The sequence below is a fragment of the Saccoglossus kowalevskii genome, chromosome 7, assembly GCF_978046115.1.
Source record: "Saccoglossus kowalevskii chromosome 7, keSacKowa6.1, whole genome shotgun sequence".
Lineage (NCBI taxonomy): Eukaryota > Metazoa > Hemichordata > Enteropneusta > Harrimaniidae > Saccoglossus > Saccoglossus kowalevskii.
This window is the reverse complement of record NC_140647.1, coordinates 22,933,039-22,953,749: the sequence shown is the minus strand read 5'-3', so window position 1 is coordinate 22,953,749 and position 20,711 is coordinate 22,933,039. Positions and strand designations below refer to the sequence as shown.

Genomic DNA, 20,711 nt, shown 5'->3' with positions numbered 1-20,711 from the left:
TTTGTTATGAAAATAAAAGTGTGGAAAATGGAAACGGATTTACATCACGCTTGTAGCGTGCCCTACCCGCCGATCGTTTCCACATGAAATTAACTCTATTAAGCGGTTAGCTAACGGGAATCGAAGTAGGATAAGGCCAGCGTGTATTTTTCACTGATTTTTTTTTTAAATTTTCAAGTTTTAGCCCAAAGAGGGGGATGTCAGGTGCATCTCACTTCGCGGAAAATGTACAACTGAGCATGCGTAATTTGTAGTACTACGTCTGCGCATTCGGGGGCGCGCATTTCAGTAGTTAGCAGCTGTCTAAACATGGAGGTACAGTTGAGCTGCACACTGCTGGTTCCCAGGCCTACTCTATACCCCTAGGCCACACAGCATCTAGCCCTTAAAAAGCTCGACACTACCGTCAGATTATCCACTGCTTCGCCGTTACAAGCAACGGTTATGAACTGCAGCGACTTTGTTTCGATGGAAAGCCTGGGCGATTACGGAGCGTCGGACCATGTACCTGTATCGTCGAGCGACCTACTCTCAGACATACCTAAACACTCACGCACCTCTCTGGCTAACCTCGGCAACATGATGGAACCGAACGATTTTCGGACTTCTGATTACAGTGTTAGTTCGCTGAATGGACTGCAGACGAATACAAGCTCTAGTTATACAACGTTAACACCTTTGCAGCCCCTTCCGCCGATTTCATCCGTGACTTCGGACAAGTTTCGGCACCATCACCACCACGATACTGGCAATGTTAGCGGCAGTTTTACTTTGATGAACTCGCACACAAACCACATGATGAACAATCCATACGAAAAGCTTACGAGTATGAACATGGGTCCCGTCGGTAGTGGAATGGGGCCCAATACAATGTTAAACGGCTATGGCCATCATCATCCTCAAAGCATGGCCGGCTACGGACCGCACAGTCCAGGCAATTCTTACGCACGCAGTATGAACATGAACATAAACCCGATGAACGGGTATGAACCACAATATCCATCGCACCACACAGATCATATGAGAGGTTTACAACAACAGAGAACAAGTCTAGCCAATCCGATGGTTATTAACGGCATGCACACAACACCGCATCCCACACCGACACCGCCGTCGAGTAGAAATTCGAACATTTCTTCCCGGGACTCGGGCAATGGAGAAGAGATCAACACGAAAGAAGTCGCACAGCGAGTGACCAGCGAACTGAAACGTTACAGCATACCACAGGCAGTGTTCGCACAACGAGTACTTTGTCGAAGCCAGGGAACTCTTAGCGACTTGCTACGTAATCCCAAGCCATGGAGCAAATTGAAGAGTGGTCGGGAGACCTTCCGAAGAATGTGGAAGTGGTTACAGGAGCCCGAGTTTCAAAGAATGTCTGCGCTCAGGTTAGCCGGTACGTACATTCTCAGAAAACACAACATAGTATTAGTTAAGTATTAGTAGAAGCAACGCCATGTCAAGATTGTTGTTTTCGAAAAAAAGAAATCAATATACTAGTAAATAAGTTGTATGTTGGAAGAAAGATTAACATCACGCTATCTTAGTGAGTGCAGACATTTTATGTATTTTGTGTATCAATTTTTTAATTTCACTTCCGTGCCTTGTTTCGAAGGGACGCTCCGAGCCTAGCAACGGCGTGTCATAATTCACTGGAAAAATTTTGTTTTCATGGTGTCAAGTGGCAAGGTCGGGTCCTTTATTCGTTCTGTGTGTCCAGGCGTAAGTGAGCATGAATAGGGGGTGAGAATGGTGCGAAATACAGCTAAAGAAGCCACTTGAATCGTTACACAGATTGGATTATCTAATTAAAACCCACAAACAAATTGACAACGCCTTGTCAGATCCCGTTGAATTGTTGTCGCTGATCGTTGCTAACGCTGAACTAAATCACCGGCATTTATAGAATAACCGGTAAATCACCCGTTCATCGCATTAACCAACGGTATTTCATAACGTGCGTCGAGCATTATTTTTACCGGTTCAGATCCAATCTCACGCTTTGGACCGACACGTAACTTTATTGTAATAATTGGGCGAAGTCAATCACGGGGCAGTTTCGGAGGGAAGTAAACAAAAATGAAAGTGTGCGTAAAAACGGTTTGTTGAAAACACGGCTCGTGGATCCGGTTCCGTAACTTCTCAATTCTGTCGACATTAATACAGACAAATCGCGCTGGGCTATCATTACGATGCGTGATTGATGACTGAGCGATTACCCTGTTCAAAAAATATTAGTTTTGTCAAGAGAAGCGTTACAAAAAAATTATGATGTCTGTATTTGTACTGCGGCAGTTTAATTCTAAAGTTTTTTTTTTAATAATAAGCAATCGACCTTAAACGCAACGGGCGCGTTTAAAAACAGTGTAGAAATACATCATGATATATTGCGTACTTACGCCTCTGTAAACTTTTCTATCGATGTACATTTCGTTAATTAAGTTGTATAGGAGCTAAACTAATTATATTAAATCATTACCCGACGCTTCCGTACTTTTTAATGCCAATATATATTTGAGGAAAAAACAATATGATAAATTCTTAAAATTATCTATTCATATCAACAAGTTTTTTTTTTTTTTTTTTTTTTGTAATAATCGATGGCTGTTTTGATTTGACAAACTGCATATCATATGTTTATTTCCTGTTCTCATCTGTCATTGGCAGACACCACTACATACAGTCGTATATTATGATATTAGTTTTCAATTTATATGGGAAAGAAGTCCCCCAGGATTTTGGATACATTTTGTTATTTAGATCATGATATTGCTTAATGGAAGCTCCGTTGTCAGCTTTCTTTTCATGCAATTAATTCACCCTCCCCCATGTTGCACAACCTCCCTTGGTGGAAAAAAAACCTTTCCCCCTTGGCCAATATTGTTGTAGAAAACCCTGTGGGCAACTCCTCATTGGACAGCTGTATGGGTTTGATGTAACTGTTTGGAGAGCACCAATTTGTCTCGTTTTCGAGGCACACATATAGTAAATCACATTGACCACACCGCGGACAGACTACAAAATGAACTCCTCAGGACAGGCTGTAAAATATAAATGAGCGACTAAGAAAAAAAAAAAACAGGTCAATTCGTGACACTATTGCCATGATGAGCGCACTTGATAGACTTAAAAAATTGGCAAGCGCGAATTCAGCAGCGAATTAAAATTAAAGCTAGATGTTGTTTTCATTTGCAGCTGTATACACCTTGGATTGTATGAGAACTCGGTTCAATTTAATTAATATCATTTTCTCCCCAATACATCCTTTTTCTGTCCATTTGATCACTTCAATGTTTGAACTCTGGCAATTCTTTCAGGATTCGTGTGGCTGGTCATTACATTTTCCACTGCAATTGCTTCGTCTGTTGGAAGTGTTGAGTGAAGACAATTTAAACCATCAATCGTGTCTACTTTGGGATTTGAGTGGTATTTTGGGGGATGTTCAAGTGGCGTTCAGGTTTCTAGTGCCATTATTTTTGGTGACATGACTGCATTCGGTTGTTAATTTATCTTGACAATGAGATGAGCCGAGGGTTGGCAAAGTAATTATGGCGTGTGTCGGCCGTACAGCTGACAGCCGCTTTACTCTCAAATTAATCATTACTTTCTTCTCCAGTGTTCTTTTTAAAAAAAAAAATATATATATCTTATTTTTTTAATGAACAACTCTTTGCTTATTAAAAATCCCAAACTTATAAGTTTGAATATTGTATTTTTTTTTTTGCATTTTAATTAAACATTTAAAATGGGATCGTTTTTAGAAGTAGTTACAGTGGAGCAAATGAGTGGTCATTGGTGATCATTTTAGGGCCTTCATCAGCATTTGCTACATACAGTCTACTAAATGCTAAGATTAATGGCGTAACCTGGACATGTCTGGCCTCATCTCTTCATGTCTAGGCTAGTTAGGCTTGATCAACTTGAGATCAACTGGCGAGTAATAATTCAAGCTTTGGCTATAAATCACTCGGTGGCGAATGCCCCTGTGTAAACTGGCAATAGCCACAGGACATGACCTCTGCACACCGCAGTTGAGCTTGCAATAGCTACAAAATGCTGAGGAATTTAGTGAGACATCAGTAAAAGATTTTCAGCTTTACCAGATAAACGTAGCCTAGAGAGTTAGAGACCATGTTATGAGAGTCAAAGTTAACGAAAATAAACACTCTGCAAAGGTAGATGACGTCTTTGATGACAGTATCTAGTGTTAGCATACAGTTCCATTTGTAAGCTAGTGCTGTCAAATTTGTTTGGTGGTTTGAAATTTACTTGGTGGGTAAATAAAAAGACAGTAAATATAGTGTGTGCATGGGGTTTGTATAATGTATGGCCAAATTACTTCCAATCACTTGGTGCCGATAAGCAAAGCATAGCATGCATGAAACTGACAAGGCGTGCTGAATGCAAGGGGCAATTGATGTCAATTTCCTGTACACTGAATTAACACATGAAAAGTGTGGAGAATGCAGCGAAGGCGTAAGATAGCTGTATTTGTTCACCAGACAGCCTGTGAGAGTAGGCGATATCTTTTTCATTCTTTACCCCCCCAAAAAAAATGCACTTGTGTTAGTAATAGCTTGTTGTTATCAGAAAGAAGGATTTTTTTTTAAATGTTTGAGTTGGAAAATAATCGTGCTGCTTCTTGCCTTAGGTGGTTTTTCGTATGTATTCCTGTGAGATCGGCTAGAAAGCTATTGTTGTGAAGAATCTCCTGTCATCACTGAGCCAGTATATGTACTTGGTTGCCAGTAATTGAGAGTGCGGTGAAATGGTTCCCTTATTTATTTCAACGTATTGTTACACATAGCCATGTTTGTCACACACAGAATAAAGGAGGAAGAAAAAGACCTGTTACCCCTGTGGCTTGGAATTGAGCCTTATAGCCCTGAATGTAATTTAATAAATACATCCTATTCTCAATTGCTTCAAATAATAGCCTACAACGTGCATTACCATTCTGTCAATGAAAAGATTCTTTTCAATGAAAGAAAATGAAAAAGTCTGTGAAGTGCTTTTCAGCACGAGTCGATCATGGAGGTTGGATAAGGGGCGTGTGCTGGTGAGCTATCGACAGACGAGAGGTCAATTGGTGGAAGCGGTAATTTGTGAAACTATAGTCGCTTAAAATGAACACGACTGCTTTTTACGTTCACAGAGCATGGTTGTTGAGGTGTGGGTCAGTGAGATTATTTGGTCCACGTCTGCGTATAGACCTGTCATTAGGTCCCAGTTCCCACTCCTTTTAGCTACAAATGTAATTTCCCGACAAAAGTGCTTTATTTAGTCTAAACAAATATCATTAATTTAGTACATAATGCACAAATATAGGAAGGCAACCATTCTCTATTCATACCCAGCACAAGTTGGATGCCACTTAGTTGAATGGCAGAAAGCACTAAATGGTGGCGGAATAATTTTGCGTGACATTCAATTCCCTGTCTTTTTATTACATTTGTTCTTTGTTAAATAAAAGACAGTGATTTTTTTCATGAAAAAGGGAAGAAGATATCACACAACAATTAATGAAGACAGACAGAAAATTAAGTTTGTTCAGTGCGCCGGTAAACAATGGCTTATGTACACACCGTTATTTCTGTTCTGTTCAATTCAACATGAATGCGATATTATGTTCAGAGGGCATATATGCAATTATAAGCATACCATATTTGATTGAATCAAAACAAATTATTACTTTTTCACTTATTTTTAATAAATGCATTTTTAGTGTCAGTTTAACATATTAATTTAAACAATTTTGTTCAATGTTTTGATTTGAAAAAAAAAAAAAAAAAATTGAAGCCATTCTGATCGTTATCAAAACCATTGTATTGTTCTCTAAGAAATCTGTGTCAGAACAGATAAAAAAAAAATTATCGCTTAGGGCAGTTTTTTTTCCAACTTAAACTGTTTTTTTTTTTCAGCGATGGGACATCAACATGTAGAACAGAAGTATTTGTTTGTTGTGATTGTTAACAAAACGGTGACAAGACTGATGGATTGATACTCCAATCATGACCAAGCAACAATCAGATAGTCAGAATAAACGTGACAGTTGCTAAGTTACATATATGATTGATATAATTGGCTTGGGTACTGGATTTGGTTCATAAACTTGACATAAACATTTTAAGATAATTTTTTTTTTTTACAACTCTAAAACGAGTTGTTGATTGACGGTGTATGTTTTGACTGAATCCTACCGATAAGGTGGGCATATATAACTTAGATTCAGCAATTTTTTTACCTTTTAAAACTGATTGATAAGGTCAAAAAAAAGGCGGAAAACATAAAAAAAAATGATGATGTATGGATTTTTAACTGACACTACACAGGATGGCCAGAAACATGAATATTTTTTGGTGGGCTTAATGTGCAAACCTCTATTCATTGTCTGTAATTTTTGTTTTGCTTATTTCGATATTAACCTATAGGGACTTTCATTTCATGTATATTTAAGACCAAATCAATAACAACATTCTTCTTGGGGTAAGTTGAACTAAGATAAGTTGTGACTCAAGATACTGAAATAACTAAATTTATATAGTACTATTTTATTTTTCTCTGGCCACCTGTTAAAAGCATGGATTTAATAACACAAAACAAACACACTTTTATTATTGGATGAAAAAATTTTATTTTTCCGCTCCATTTAATCTGTGATAGAACTCACTGGTAGCGGGATGCGGAGCCTCGTTTGACGAATCAGCCGTCCACTTTCTGTGCCTTATTAAGTTAGATAATTTCAGAGTTAGAAATTAAAATAATACAATTGTTAGTAAATTGTTATCTATTATTCCAGTTCCATTTTGTTTTTTCAATTTTTAACCAACAAATATGTCCGTATCTACCGGTAAATTAGGTTAAACGATATTCATGACAACTCATTGTTTGATTAAAGTTTTAAAAAATGTTCATTTCATAGGGAAAAAAATGTCACATATTTTGTGTCAGCATATATTTATTTCCGCAAACAAACAGATATAAATGGTACAAGGTTGAAGCAGAACAATTTTAAAAAATAGTGTCTATTTCCCCTTTTGCTTATTGTCTGAAAGCAAAATAACACTGCATCTATATTTCTCCAGTCTGTACCCCCCCCCCCCGAATAATCGGGTTTAAAATTGAAATTTCTGTGCTTTACTTGTATTTCAGTAATAGAATACAGGTATAGACACTGTCCAGTACATCTGTGGGTTTAACCCCTGGACTCTAGACTCTGCTATCTGTGTTGCCACAAGATTAGGGTGTGATCTGCAAATACGGTAGCTTGTAGAGCCCACCAGATTGACTGTAATCTACCTAGGCAGAGTCTGCCTCCCACAGCTTTTTTTATGGAGTGATAACAACCCTGAGTTTATTTTGTAGGGGATTGTAATTCTGTTTATTAATAATGGTAGCTATACTGCATTTAAATCTGTTTGTTTGTGAATTCCTGTCAGACTCCGACCACACTGGTTAATTTCAGAATAAAAATCTGCTTGCCTGGCCGTCCCCAGTTGTGTGTTATATAACTTGTGTCGGCTTCAATTTTAAACCTGAAAACCTATATATTTTTATTATGAACTACAAAATAACTGTCTACATACTTCAGTGTGTTAGCTCACTGCTTAGTGTCCGTGTTACACGCTTGTTGAACTTTGTGCTCACTCTATATACAGCACAGCCAAGGATTGTGTTTAATATCGGTTCAGCGATGTCTAAGTTTGACGACGACGAATGACACGACTTTGGATTTGTTGAATGGATCATATCCTTGCTTGATTCGTTTGAAATGTCTTCGTTGAGTGCAGTTAAGCGTATTGTGATCGCCATTGTCCATCCGAAGCTGATTTTTTTGTGTCTCATTCCCTGACCATTAACGCCAGATGACATCAAGCTGAACAGAATGACATATACAAACTACTTTCACAAAATCTGATCAGATATGTCAGACCGCATTGTTTTGGGGTCAGCAGATTCGGTCGTAAGATATCCACTGTAGCGCTTAGCTCTAAGCAATAGCAAAGGTTGAAATGGCAAGTGCTTTTTTTTTTTTTACATTTGGCTGGAATACAAATGTGATTTGTTCGTGTTTCAATGCTAGGGTAATTTTACCTCTGAAGGTCATTTAGGCTGTATAACACAATTACGGGAAAAACCAAAACATTTAACTTGCACGCTTAATTATGATGAAAACATTGAATACTGATGAGCCTGATGTAGCCTGATGTCTCTCTCTGTCTCTCTCTCCCCGTCTCTCTGCACATACTATCTGTTCACATCGCACATATCTCGCTATTGTTGTAGTAAGTTAATAATTAATATTGTCTTTGGCCATATTGTTCTTGTTATCAAAGTTATGTTATCTCCTTGACACTTTGTACCAAAATCATACATCGGTCATGATGTAATAGGGTGATCGTTACTATTTTTGTTGAATTAGACAATTACCCGGCAATTCCATATTGATTTTCTGTAGATGACTCGTTGGGACTTTATCACGAATATGTTCACAAGTTATTTGATTGCTTTGTTGCATCCCACATGGAATGATAAATTGTTAAATAAATGGCGTGGCATTGTCAGTTGTGAAAACTGCTTCTAACAATTTGTTTTTCTTCTTTGATAGTCTAACGTTCTACTGTTGTTGTAATGCCAAGCTGATATGTAAACAAACTAGTAGTCATGTGTTGAAATATCTAAATATGTTAATTTCGTTCATGCCAGCAAACCTACATAGATTTATATTATTATTCCATTGTCTCTGCGAGCTTCGAAATGTACACTTCCAATTTTGTATATTTCACTGCAAAACGTTTTTGATAAGCGTGAAATTAGACTAAAGTCGTAGTCTAAAATTCCTTGACTTAATAGAAACGCTGGTATTCTGTGTAACACAGTGGCTCGTTCCAATGACACAAGTCTTTTTTGTGTTGGATTTAGGGCTGATACGGTAAGAGAGGAGAATGGACTTTAATGATGTCCTTGCCAAATAAAAATATAAGAATTCCTCCTTAGCTATAATCAGGTCAAAATTCCTCCGTTGGTCAGTCAAGTTGTTAAACAATAAATTTGTTTTCATTAATTTGGACATCACGTCATATTGTAGTGGGGGAGGCACATCAAATTTGATTGAAAATTTTAAAACATCAAATATCTTGTACAGCTCCAACAAAAAGTGTTTCGATTCTTAGTGGATTTATTTTTATGTTTTCTGTCAAATGTACTTTGTGAGGTTGAATTTCTGTTTACCCACAATGCATTTATAACATGCTTTTTAATAAATATTTGATAATAAGATAGTTGTAATCCGCAGCAAGTTCTTTTGTCACATTGTAGGTATTAGTTGAATACATTCAGACTTTATACAATTTTTTTGATGCTAGTTTGAACTGGGTGACTGGTGTTTAAGTTGAAGCAGAGATTTGAAAAATAAATCACTGTCACTATTTTTGTTGTAAACAAAATAAGATTTTTTTTTTTTTACCAAATCTATAATCCAATTGGGTTTTTGCACACCCAATAATTAATAAGATGTCACCAACAGAATTATTTCTGATTGAAGAAAAATAAAACTGTTAAATATATTGATGAAAAAAATAAAATAATGCATTTTATCCTGATTTGTGGAAAATTATGCATGAATCTTCAAAAATGTGCTGACAATATCACTGGGTAATTGTTTTATTTTCACTAAAGTTGTAATATTTAGTGTTTAAATGCTGAATACAATAGATCCCAAAGCTTATTCAGGCCTCCTTTTTATTCTTCCATTGCACAATAACAAACATCAGTTTATGCAAACACTGCGTCCTCATGGGGATCTACTCAGCGGACTACAATGGTCGGACACATAGATGACCAATGCAAGCATGTCTAGACTGAATTAAACCTAATAGAATTTTATTAAAATTAATAATATTTCGAATAACTTATCATTAAATGTTATTATCTCTCTCAAAACGAACAACTATACTGTGTTTTTTTTTTAAAATTGAATTTAAATTTAATTTTCTGTACCCATTGACTCTTATTTTGAAAGTCTATTTCATAGCATAAAATTATTTCTTATCCGATCACTTCAAATAATGTGGGATGGTGTGATTCGTAATTGAACATGAATTGTGACTTCTGGATATCCAATTATAATAATTGAGGAACATTCAGCGATTGGTTGACTCTGCTTTGAGGACCTCTTACTGCGGCATTATGGAAAGGTGTTTTTATAATAACCTGTGTATTAAACTGAACTGTTAATCCAAGCCTCAGAAAATTATTAATACGACTCAAATATTGTCGTTCGATGTAGATTTTGTTGGAGTTTGGTCATGGCTATACTAATATGAGCAAACAAGATTAGCTTAAAGGTTTAGCCAGCATTTTTTAAATTTGTCACTATGACTACAGTCATCAAATTACCACCACACGTTTGGTGATGTATGCCCTCCATTATTATGCTAAATCCGAAATATTTGTTTGAAAAAACGCGGACATTCCAATCTATGTCTATCTTCTTTACTATATTTTTAAAATTTGGTTTGCCTAGTAATGTTTTTTTTTTCCCCTCCCATTTTCGGTGTCAGGTAACAAATGGTACAGTGTTCTCCAAACACTGGCAGACATTGTAGGATTACTTTTCGTGGGAATTACAAGGTGTACGGGAGTCGGGGGGGTACGAGAAATGTTGATTTGTCTGGGATAGTTAAAGCATGTGGTCTTAAACACAAATACTACAAAACACTACAAATTACTCGTTCATGTATCTCTGTATATATGTTTATTCCACCTGTGTTTTTTGACACAAAAACCAGTGGGCTCTACCAACTTGCTGATGTTGGAGGATAAAAGCAAAACTACCAGTACGGTAGTTGGCTCAACCGAATCGCTGATTTAGCAGGAGAAAAACAAAGTTCTGAGAATGTACCCTTTACAACATTAAAATAAGTTGAATTTATTAATAAAATAGTGCAATAAATTAAAAATGTTTATTAATTAATGTGACTTAACTGGATAACCTGTTTATTGTCACAATTGTCACACTGCTCAAAATGATCTTTTATTAATTTGCATGGTTTCTTTGACTTATGTCGATCTAAACATGACGACTATGTCAAATTTGATATCTTAACTAAATCTAAAATATTCAGAATCCTCCTCCTACAGTGTTGTTTTGTGAATGTAAGGGAGATTGTAGAATTTTTGAACATTCTTGTTCAAGCGCTAACTAATATTATAATTTTGTTTGTGTCTTTTTTGTTTATCTTCATCAACACTGACTGAATGATAAAACAGTTTATAAGCATTTATACACAGCTCTATTACAGTGGTTTCAGAGAAGTCATTGACCATGGTTGAATGGTCAGACAGACAAATTTGACAGACAGACAGACAGACAGACAGACAGACAGACAGACAGACAGACAGACAGACAGACAGACAAATTTGACAGACAGACAGACAATTGACAGACAGACAGACAGACAGACAGACAGACAGACAGACAGACAGACAGACAGACAGACAGACAGACAGACAGACAGACAGACAGACAGACAAATTTGACAGACAGACAGACAGACAGACAGACAGACAGACAGACAAATTTGACAGACAGACAGACAGACAGACAGACAGACAGACAAATTTGACAGACAGACAGACAATTGACAGACAGACAGACAGACAGACAGACAGACAGACAGACAGACAAATTTGACAGACAGACAGACAGACAGACAGACAGACAGACAGACAGACAGACAGACAGACAGACAGACAGACAGACAGACAGACAGACAGACAGACAGACAGACAGACAGACAGACAGACAGACAGACAGACAGACAGACAGACAGACAGACGACACCCTCCTGTTGATCACACTTCATTTCTTTTATTGTGATGTTGGAACATCATCATTTTACTGCCATGTAATTCACACCCAGCATCTTTCCACTTGTCCATTCTTTGGGGTAACATTATTGACACCTGTATCCTGTCCAAACATGTCTGTTTTTACAGTTATTTACTTCTATGGCAGAGGCATTTGATAGTTGTTGTTGAAAAAAAACAATAGCTTTGTTTTTCAATAATAACCAAAACAGTACTGACAATAAAACTGTCCAGAATGCAACATTTTTAAAAAAATTGTATTTGTATTTTAAATTTAAAATTTATTCAAAACAATTTATTTTTCCAATGACTCAGCATTTCATTATATCTAATGCTGTATCCGTTGATGATAATTACCGTGTCTTTGGTGTTAGAAAGATTTAGATAAAACACAGCGGCACAGTTCATGTAGATAAGCTGAGTGAATCTGTGTGTTTCCTGATAACCATCAAGTCTGAACCATCTTAACAAGTGCAGTCACGGATATCTGCTTATCATTCAAACACTGGCTATACCGAATTGAAATCACTCTAAGAAACTTCATTCTATTCCATCCATCTTCTTTTCTTTTTCATTCTACATCAATTGGCAATTAACTTTATTATTACCAATGCATGATCTCGTTTTAGAATTTAGTAAATTCCCACTTTTTTTTTTTTTCAAGAATTATATTTCCAAAATTTTTCTTTGTCCTTCAGGTTGCCAATTCAACAGCTACAATCAGACCGTACAGTCTTACAAAAAGAAGCAAAGTAGGTTTAAATATTTTTTTTTCACTATAATATTAATAATAATAATATTTCTCTATTTATTAAACGTCACCACTCACATAATTTAGCCTGTGGTTTTGATTTGCACCATAACAAACTTTTGCATTCCACTGACTGTCACACTCTAGAAAAAAAAAGTATGAAAAAGAATGTTTGAATGTAGGATGTCGATCATCACAGAAATTCCCACACCTTGTACTACTGATAAAATTATCCCCAAGGCAAACAAGCTCATGCATATTCGTATTGCCATTTCAATGTCTTAATGTAAACATCGCATATGCAGTTTGTAAATTGAATTACCACCCCACCATTAAATTGAGGCATTCATTTCAATGAATTATGATATTTTTTTTTAGCAATTTTGATAAAACCCTGAGTTGAAGCATTGACATTCGTGTGAGTTCATTATGAATTCCTATTTATTAAGTTGTTGTGGAAAGTGTATTTAGGATTTAAATTGTACTCTAGGGTGGTCACTTGATAAAAGAATACTTTAGCAGCAAATATTATTAAATACTGTGAAAAGTTGTTGAAATTAATTTGCGAGATAGGTTTAATTGTGTTGATTCACTAAAGAATGAGGGAAGACAACCAGAAATGGCGTCTTATGAGATCTTTTACTTACTATAAAAGGAAATTGGCATGTTGCCACGGCGACTAAGACAGACACTTAATAACTGATGTCATGCTTTCTGACCAGAATGCTAAAATATGCCCTGCTTCGGGTCAGAGTTCAAAATAGTGCAATTGCTGGACAAAGTACGCGACTGAAACGCATTAATATAATGATGGACAAATAAAAACAGAATAACAAACAGAGTTGATTTCTGCTCCCACGATTGGCAATATATTACCGCAGGTTGATTTACACAGGCGGTAATATTGTGTGAATTTGCCGCCATTGGAGTAGTTTTGAAGAGCGGCCGTACTATAAAATTCACAATAAAATGTTGTGTGTGTTTTAACAGTGCAAACATGTTTGGTTTTACCATTCATGGTCTGTTATACAGAAGTCTTCATTTAAATTTAGTGATTTTACTAATTTTGTGAGAGTGAGTGCTGAATGAATCTTAATTCTGTAACTTGCAATTGTATTTTCGAAGTACACCTTAGCTCATGGCATTTGACATCGAATCGAGCATAATTACATTAAACTAGTGATATTCCCTCTGGGACGATAACATTTAAACTTTTAAACATGAAAAACTGTCCTATTTTGGTTGAGCAGATTAGATTTAAGACCGCTATGGCAGGACACCTTCAAAGCCCGGGTCTGTCCTTGTGGATCCATTCTTTCACTGAATTGTCTCTATTATCCTGGCTGTGGTAAGCCATAATGTGGCCGTTGAATAAAAAAAAGAATTAAGGGAAAGTCTATCATATGTAAAACAAGGAGCTATTAAATAGCAGCAGTTGTGTTTTGTGGACGTTTTTCCCAGTGAGTTTCCTCTGTTAATGTTCTAATGTTTTATTTGTGTGCAGAAAGAAGTGTTTTATCTTAATATCATTAGAAGCTGATAATTATTCTTTCCTAAAATTGTGCTTCACAGCAGCACAGGGGAACCCTTAATTAGGATGCAGTTCTACGGAAACGGCACCTATTCTTTGCCGGCTTGTACAGTGGTGTGTTTTTGAAGGGTCTTTCTTGTCCTGCCAAAAGTACATGTGTCCCAAACAAAAGGCAACAAATCTCCAAGCAAAATTATGCCGACATCGGTGAAAAGGGGACCACTTTAAAAAGGTGGCAGTCTTTTGTTAGCGCCGCTTTCTACATATGTAAAGGACGGGGTGCTATTGAACTGATGCGTTGGCATCAATGTTATGCGGTGCACGCGTTGTGCCAGTAGCAAGGGGTAGGGAGGAGTGTTTTGTAGGTCACTTTGGAGTGTGGAGATGTACACACTAGATAAGTAGCAGCTCACCTCGCAACACTGCGATCACCTGGGAGTGATTATAAGGCAGAGTCTTCTCTGCTTGGCTTCTTCATAATAGCCTACGGCGGTGATCAGTTTAACTAAGCTTTCTTGTTTTCCTTTCCTCAGCTGTAACTCGGCCCTTGTTAACGTCTGCGTATAATTCTTTCCTTCCACTCCCGGATGATGTATGATATTATCAGGCGGCAGCTGGGGGGGGGGGGGGATTTTTTAACAGCGTTGTACATTACGCAACATACATGCCCTCCCGTCTTTAAACATTGATTTGGTGATTAAAAACCCCAGGAGGCTGTTTCAATGTTAGATTGTTTAATTGAATCATTTGCATATCATTTGCATATTAATGATTCCCCAGAGTGGAGCTGTTATTAATATTTTACGTTTGGATATATATAAATTTTTTTGATCAGGATGTTCATTTCAGCTGTCTGGCTGTAAGCTGTATTTTGCGAAGACATAGTGCTATGTCATGATGTGTCACTACCATATCAGGACAGTTCCTATTTTATTTTCACAGTTCCTTTGACCTTTGCTTAGTGAGGTAGCTTGAAATATGTATATTTTTAACTTCCACCTTATTTGTCAAGAATAACGTTTTAGATAAAAAATTAAATATTCAGAAAAAAAATTTGTTTGCTTTTAAATTGATATTACCTTTTTTAAAACATGATTTGTTTCTTAAAAAAAACTAAATATAATTATATATATTTTATATTGTAATTAATTTGTTATTAAGCTAATTTGTCCAATATTTTTTTAAATGGCAATATTTAGGATTTACTGAGGGAGACTTTTAATGTATAAACATGCTTGGACAAAAGAAGTTAAAAAAAAATACTTGTCTTGTGAATATGCATGTTTGTTCTGTCTCATTTCAATCTGGAACAAATAGTTATCCATCGCGGCATTGGAGACTGAAAAAGACTTCTAAAGTGTTTGTTGTTGGCATTAAGGAAAAAGCGAAAGTAACTGTGACATTTCATGGGAAAAAACTGAGTGGACACAGCACGCGTTATGCAGGATAACGTTTTCTGGGTGAAATGCTAACAAAAGTGGAGGCTTGTAGAATGGAGCAAACTAAGAGACAGAGTAAACTTGAACTGTTAAAGCAAACACGTTAGATCTGGCCGGTAATAATGAAAGGGGGGCAAAGTAAACAGAGACACGCGAGTGCTCAAATCGACGCTTTATAATAGAGCTAAATTAAAACAGTTTTGTATGTGGTGTGGAGGGAGTGATACAGTGGACTTACAAACATGTCGCCTTTGTCCTCTCATAATGGGATCAGTTCGCAGTCCGTGTGTACTCCAGTTATGAACAAAAGTTCTCATCACACGGCTATTGTCTGTTCATTTCAAAGGGTCGTCTTTCTCCTCATCTTCCATCGTTGTTTTCCGAAAAAAAAAGGGGGCTGTCCACTGACAAACCTTGTGGACGGTTTGATGACAGGGGTATACGGCATGGCAGCTTAGAAAGTGACAGCGTGTTGTCGCACCACTTGAAAGGTCCTGAATGTTTGAAACAAGTGCACAAAAACAACACACGGCATGTTAGGCAAGGGATCATACACAAAGGCTGTTTTCTGGCTATTTTCTACTTGTATCATTCAAGTGATTTTGCCTCTAGGCTTTGATTTTGCAGATGTCCAGTACTAGTAATAGCTACTGTTAAAGATGTACTACAAAATCCTGTTTTGTGTGGGTAGTTTTAATATTGATACTTTCCATCCTTTTACTTTCCTGAAAAATATCCAAACCAAGGAAGTTGAAACTTATTTTGACAAACTTAATTCATGTAATTATAATTATAATATTTTTTTTTTAAAAAAAAACTTCATAAAAAGCCCATGTAAGATTTTTCCAAAGCTAAATGTTCTAATGATTTAACGGAGATAGTTGTGATTATAGAAATAAATACGCTGCCAGATAAGGGGTAAACAAGTTTATAGATTTGTTAAATTGGAAAATCAATTGAGAATTAAGTGAGCACATCAACAGTCATAGCTCCAGAACTGTGTTTGTTTGTGTTTTGTGCCATTGTCCGCGCGATGTGTTAGCTTGATTGTAATTGGGACGAACATTTCAACGACTAGTAAGATGCAACATCGTCAATCCTCCATTTATTGGGTTTCAAACCAGAAGTCAACGTTAATGCGAAGAAAAGCAAAAATAAATAGTGCGTAGATATGTTAAGACATAATGCTGTTCATTTAGAAAAAATATAGATTTTTGAAACTTCCCCCGCTTGCAGCTGAATGGGAAAGTTAAGAAGCGTTTTTAAAGGGATAGGGACGGTGAGATAATGTGAGTGTCAAGCAATTTTCATCAAGCGAAGTCAGCAGAGGCCGAACAGCTTTTCAGCTGTTCTTTTTCTACAATAGAGCTGGTATTAAGTGATGTATTGGAGTAATAGCCAAACTGATGCAAGTGTTAGTACGTACACAATACATGCCTCACTGTGGCTTTCAGCTGACTAGCAAAATGGAAAAGCTGGACAAACTTTCTTTATTTAGCTTGCTTCTAGAAATGGGTTTCTCTTTGTCACTCGAGCATGGAAAAAAGATGTAGCTGATAGACTGAGGATTGAGGAGGCTGGCTGAGGGTTTCTTTGCATGCAATATCCCTGCCATTCAAGGGGAAAAGATAACCTTCTCCCCGATTGTTGTTCATTTTGTCAGAATATAGATTTTTCAATTTTGGCCCCCATTGTTTGACATTACACCGGCTACACACCCTTAGGTTTGCTGAAAACTAAGGTAATTGATTTGAGTGAATTGTCAACTAGTGATGTGGGAAAGATGGACAGTGACTTCTCACCCTAGAAAAAGCTTAGAAATCATCAGCTTAAACCTGATTTTTTTTTGTGCTAAAAATATCTTTAAAATATAATGTGATTTTTGACTTGTTTTTGTGTATGATGACAAAAGGGATTGATTTTCCATTGGATGGAGAAAGTGTTCGAGCTTTAGATGCGTAAATTATACTCTTTATTCAAAGCATGGTTACTTAAAAAGAACCGTGTCCGTGGGAAGGCTATGAGCCTCCCAATGTTATTTTGCAAAATTTAAGTCCTTTTATGTTAATTTTGTTACAACATTATTTAATGATCTATAGAATTTATCCATAATTCTGTATTTTTTCTAAAATACCTGAAATTTGGTAATTTTGAGAAATTCTTGAAAAACAGAATGACATCCATGGATAATGCTACATTCTTCATGCTCAAAAAGAAATGGTTTAATTGCTATTGATAAAACCAGATTGTAGAAAGATAAAAATCTACATCACTCATTAAACTTTAGTTTGTATCTGTGTAGTGTCGATCGTTCGTTGTAAATGAGAAAGGATGATTTGATTCTAGACATGTCTGTATTGTCTACGATACGATTTCTTGGGAACTACTAACTATTCTTTTGATGTGATTTCACTAAGTGTCTTGGGAAGAAAGCGAAACTGACGAAATCCTGCCAAGAATACCTTAACATTTCTCGATTGTAGCGTAAAACGTTTGAATGTCCCAGAAGAATGTTTGCGTTTGTTCATTTTTAATTAAAACAGAATTTTTTTTTGTGTGTAATTACCCATTTTTGTTGTTGCATGGATATAATATTAAATGATGTATATTAAAGTGAATATAAATTATATTGCTGAGGTATTTAAGTTAGTTTTCTGTCAAAAAATGCCCAATTTGTTCGCATTATCCAAAATTAAAAATCATCAAAAACTAAAACTTTAAAATAATAGTAAGCTTCCACTGGATTCTAATTGATTGATAAAGAAATGTGTGATTCATTTAATAATCATTATCAAGTAAAAAGTTAGTTTTACACCTAATTAACCCAACCCAATATTTTCTTCACAAAATCTTTGTTTTCAATATAAACAAATACTGTGTAAAATTGTTTACCAATAATGATTATGGAAAAATAGACGATTTCTTAAGAGTTTGAGAATAAAATATCAAATTGACAAATTAGTATTTTAGAATTAGTATTTTTTCCTTTACCCTTACCTTAATAATTGAAATTTATTGCATAATTTTAATGCATCAAGATATTATAGGCTTACGATTTCAGATACTGTTTATACCCGACAGCGTATCTGCTCAACTGTAATTCTACACTAATGTTAATGTTTGTATGTACACCTCAATTGACGTTCGTGTCTCCGCATCTACGATTTCAAAGCGTGTCAACTCATTTGCATATTTCAATGTTAGGAGAAATAAATCCTTGATCTGTGTTATCAATTACAAATTTAATGAATAAGATTTTTTTTCTTTCTAACTTTTAATATGTAAGTCCTATAATGTTGATTTTGAATTTATTGATTTCCGCAAAATTTGAAAAAAAAAATTTACGTCAAAACGATATGGTGTGGTCAAAGGTCGTGTTTGTTTTTATGAACCAATCATATGCTTGGAATTATCTTAAAGATGTGGTATCATAAAAAAAATGGCATATTAAATTCTCATGTCTAGAGTTTATTTACTAACAATATCTCAAATTAATTTTTGATGGATTATACATTATTGACAGAACTTGGTAAAAAAAGTGAATGGTTCTATTGTCAACATTTTAGGCTTCATTAAAATGTGAAGAAATAAAGAAGTTGTCCACAAGAGTGAGCTGTCACAAGCAGGCCATGGTTTTAATTTACGATGACCATGTCCTATTGTTGCTCTCAACATGCACCCATTCTGTTGTTGGCAGCTTTTTAAAGAGCTATTATCAGCAGGCAATGACTGCATCATCCACAATACCCGCACGTGATTATCTCCCATGTTCTGACCCCGTTGAGGAATATACAGGCACGTTAATCACCGTAAAGACGGCTTGATTCTTTAGTTCTAACCTTGAAATGTACAGATCAAGTACGGAATCAGTGAGAGATTTGTCGTAAAGTCACTTTGCTGATACAGACGCTGTGAGCAACATAAATTCTGTTTTAAACTTCAACAACAAGGTCAAATTATGAATTAATTCAACTTTAAAAGATTCTTCATGTTTTCTAAATAAACTTGGGGGATCTCGTATTATGCCTCAAAGGGACAGAATGAAAATGTTTTCCGTTTCAAGGCTTTTACCGCAATGAATGTCTGTGACATGAAGTGTCGTTATTAAATGTTTTTTATCGTCCTGGTTATTACACAGTTACGGCAGAATACTTCCAGCTTTGTCTACAAAACTTTATTAATAAAACAGTTTTGTTTTCATGAAATATTTTGATGAGCAAAGACGAAACATTTCTTTACTTTATACTATAAATTTGTTTCATTCACTCTTTAAATTTGAATGATGTTTTATCATTTTTATTTCTTACCCATGGATTAACTGCTGTACACCCGAAGAAATTGCAAGCTTAGAAATGGACATTATTTTGGTTTAAATTCAACATAATTATACAGCTATTTAAGTAATTAATATGCACGTTGTTGATGATCACCATCGGCCAATGTATAAATGCAGTCATTGAATTAGAACGCACATTGTTTATACTGCGATTGATTTTTGGAAAGTGACGTTTCTTTAATATGGTGCTTAATGGAACATTGAACCGACACAAGTTTTCGATTATATCTAAGATATGATTGATTTGTGAATGTGAGTGACCCAGTATAGGAATGGTGTATCACGAAGAGTCGGTTCAGTTCTGATATCATTGGCTTCATTGTCTTCAACTTGCGGTATACATACAAGGTTCGAAACAAAACGAATCGTATAGATACTAAGTGATGAAATGTACACTGGCATCGGCAACTAATGGTGGGAACCAGCCCATTGTACTCGCACGTTGTCTCAGCATTCTGTTATTTTTTCTACTTTTTTTTGTTTACCACTTTGTACAAACAAGCCCTTAAAGGCCGTTCTTTTCAACAGTGTTTGAAAGGTACATAATGCGAGGCTAAGGTATGCATGTTAATTTAAACAATGTTTTTTTTTCTTCATTCTGTGGCATTTCTATCTGTTCTATTATATGACAAAGCACCCTGGGTCATCTATTGAATGCATTTTGTTTTATGTTCACATTTAAGACAAACTTATGTGCTTGTTTTCAAAATATCGTAATAATTGGTCCCGTAACAAATTAACTATATCAAACCAAGAGTTCTAGTTTACCAAACGCAGACATGG

General features: G+C 35.9%; 1 protein-coding gene across 3 annotated transcripts in view; it reads left to right on the top strand.

Annotated features, from left to right (window-relative positions):
- Positions 1-206: 206 nt before the first annotated feature.
- The window catches only part of LOC100313692 (onecut transcription factor), a 35,869-nt gene continuing 15,364 nt past the window's right edge, over positions 207-20,711 (top strand). The window contains exons 1-2 of one of the 3 annotated variants that reach the window (XM_006816424.3): positions 207-1,396; positions 12,570-12,623. In XM_006816424.3, coding sequence (XP_006816487.1) covers positions 445-1,396; positions 12,570-12,623 — 1,006 coding nt within the window. In that variant the 5' untranslated portion in view covers positions 207-444. 3 annotated transcript variants of the gene reach the window in all.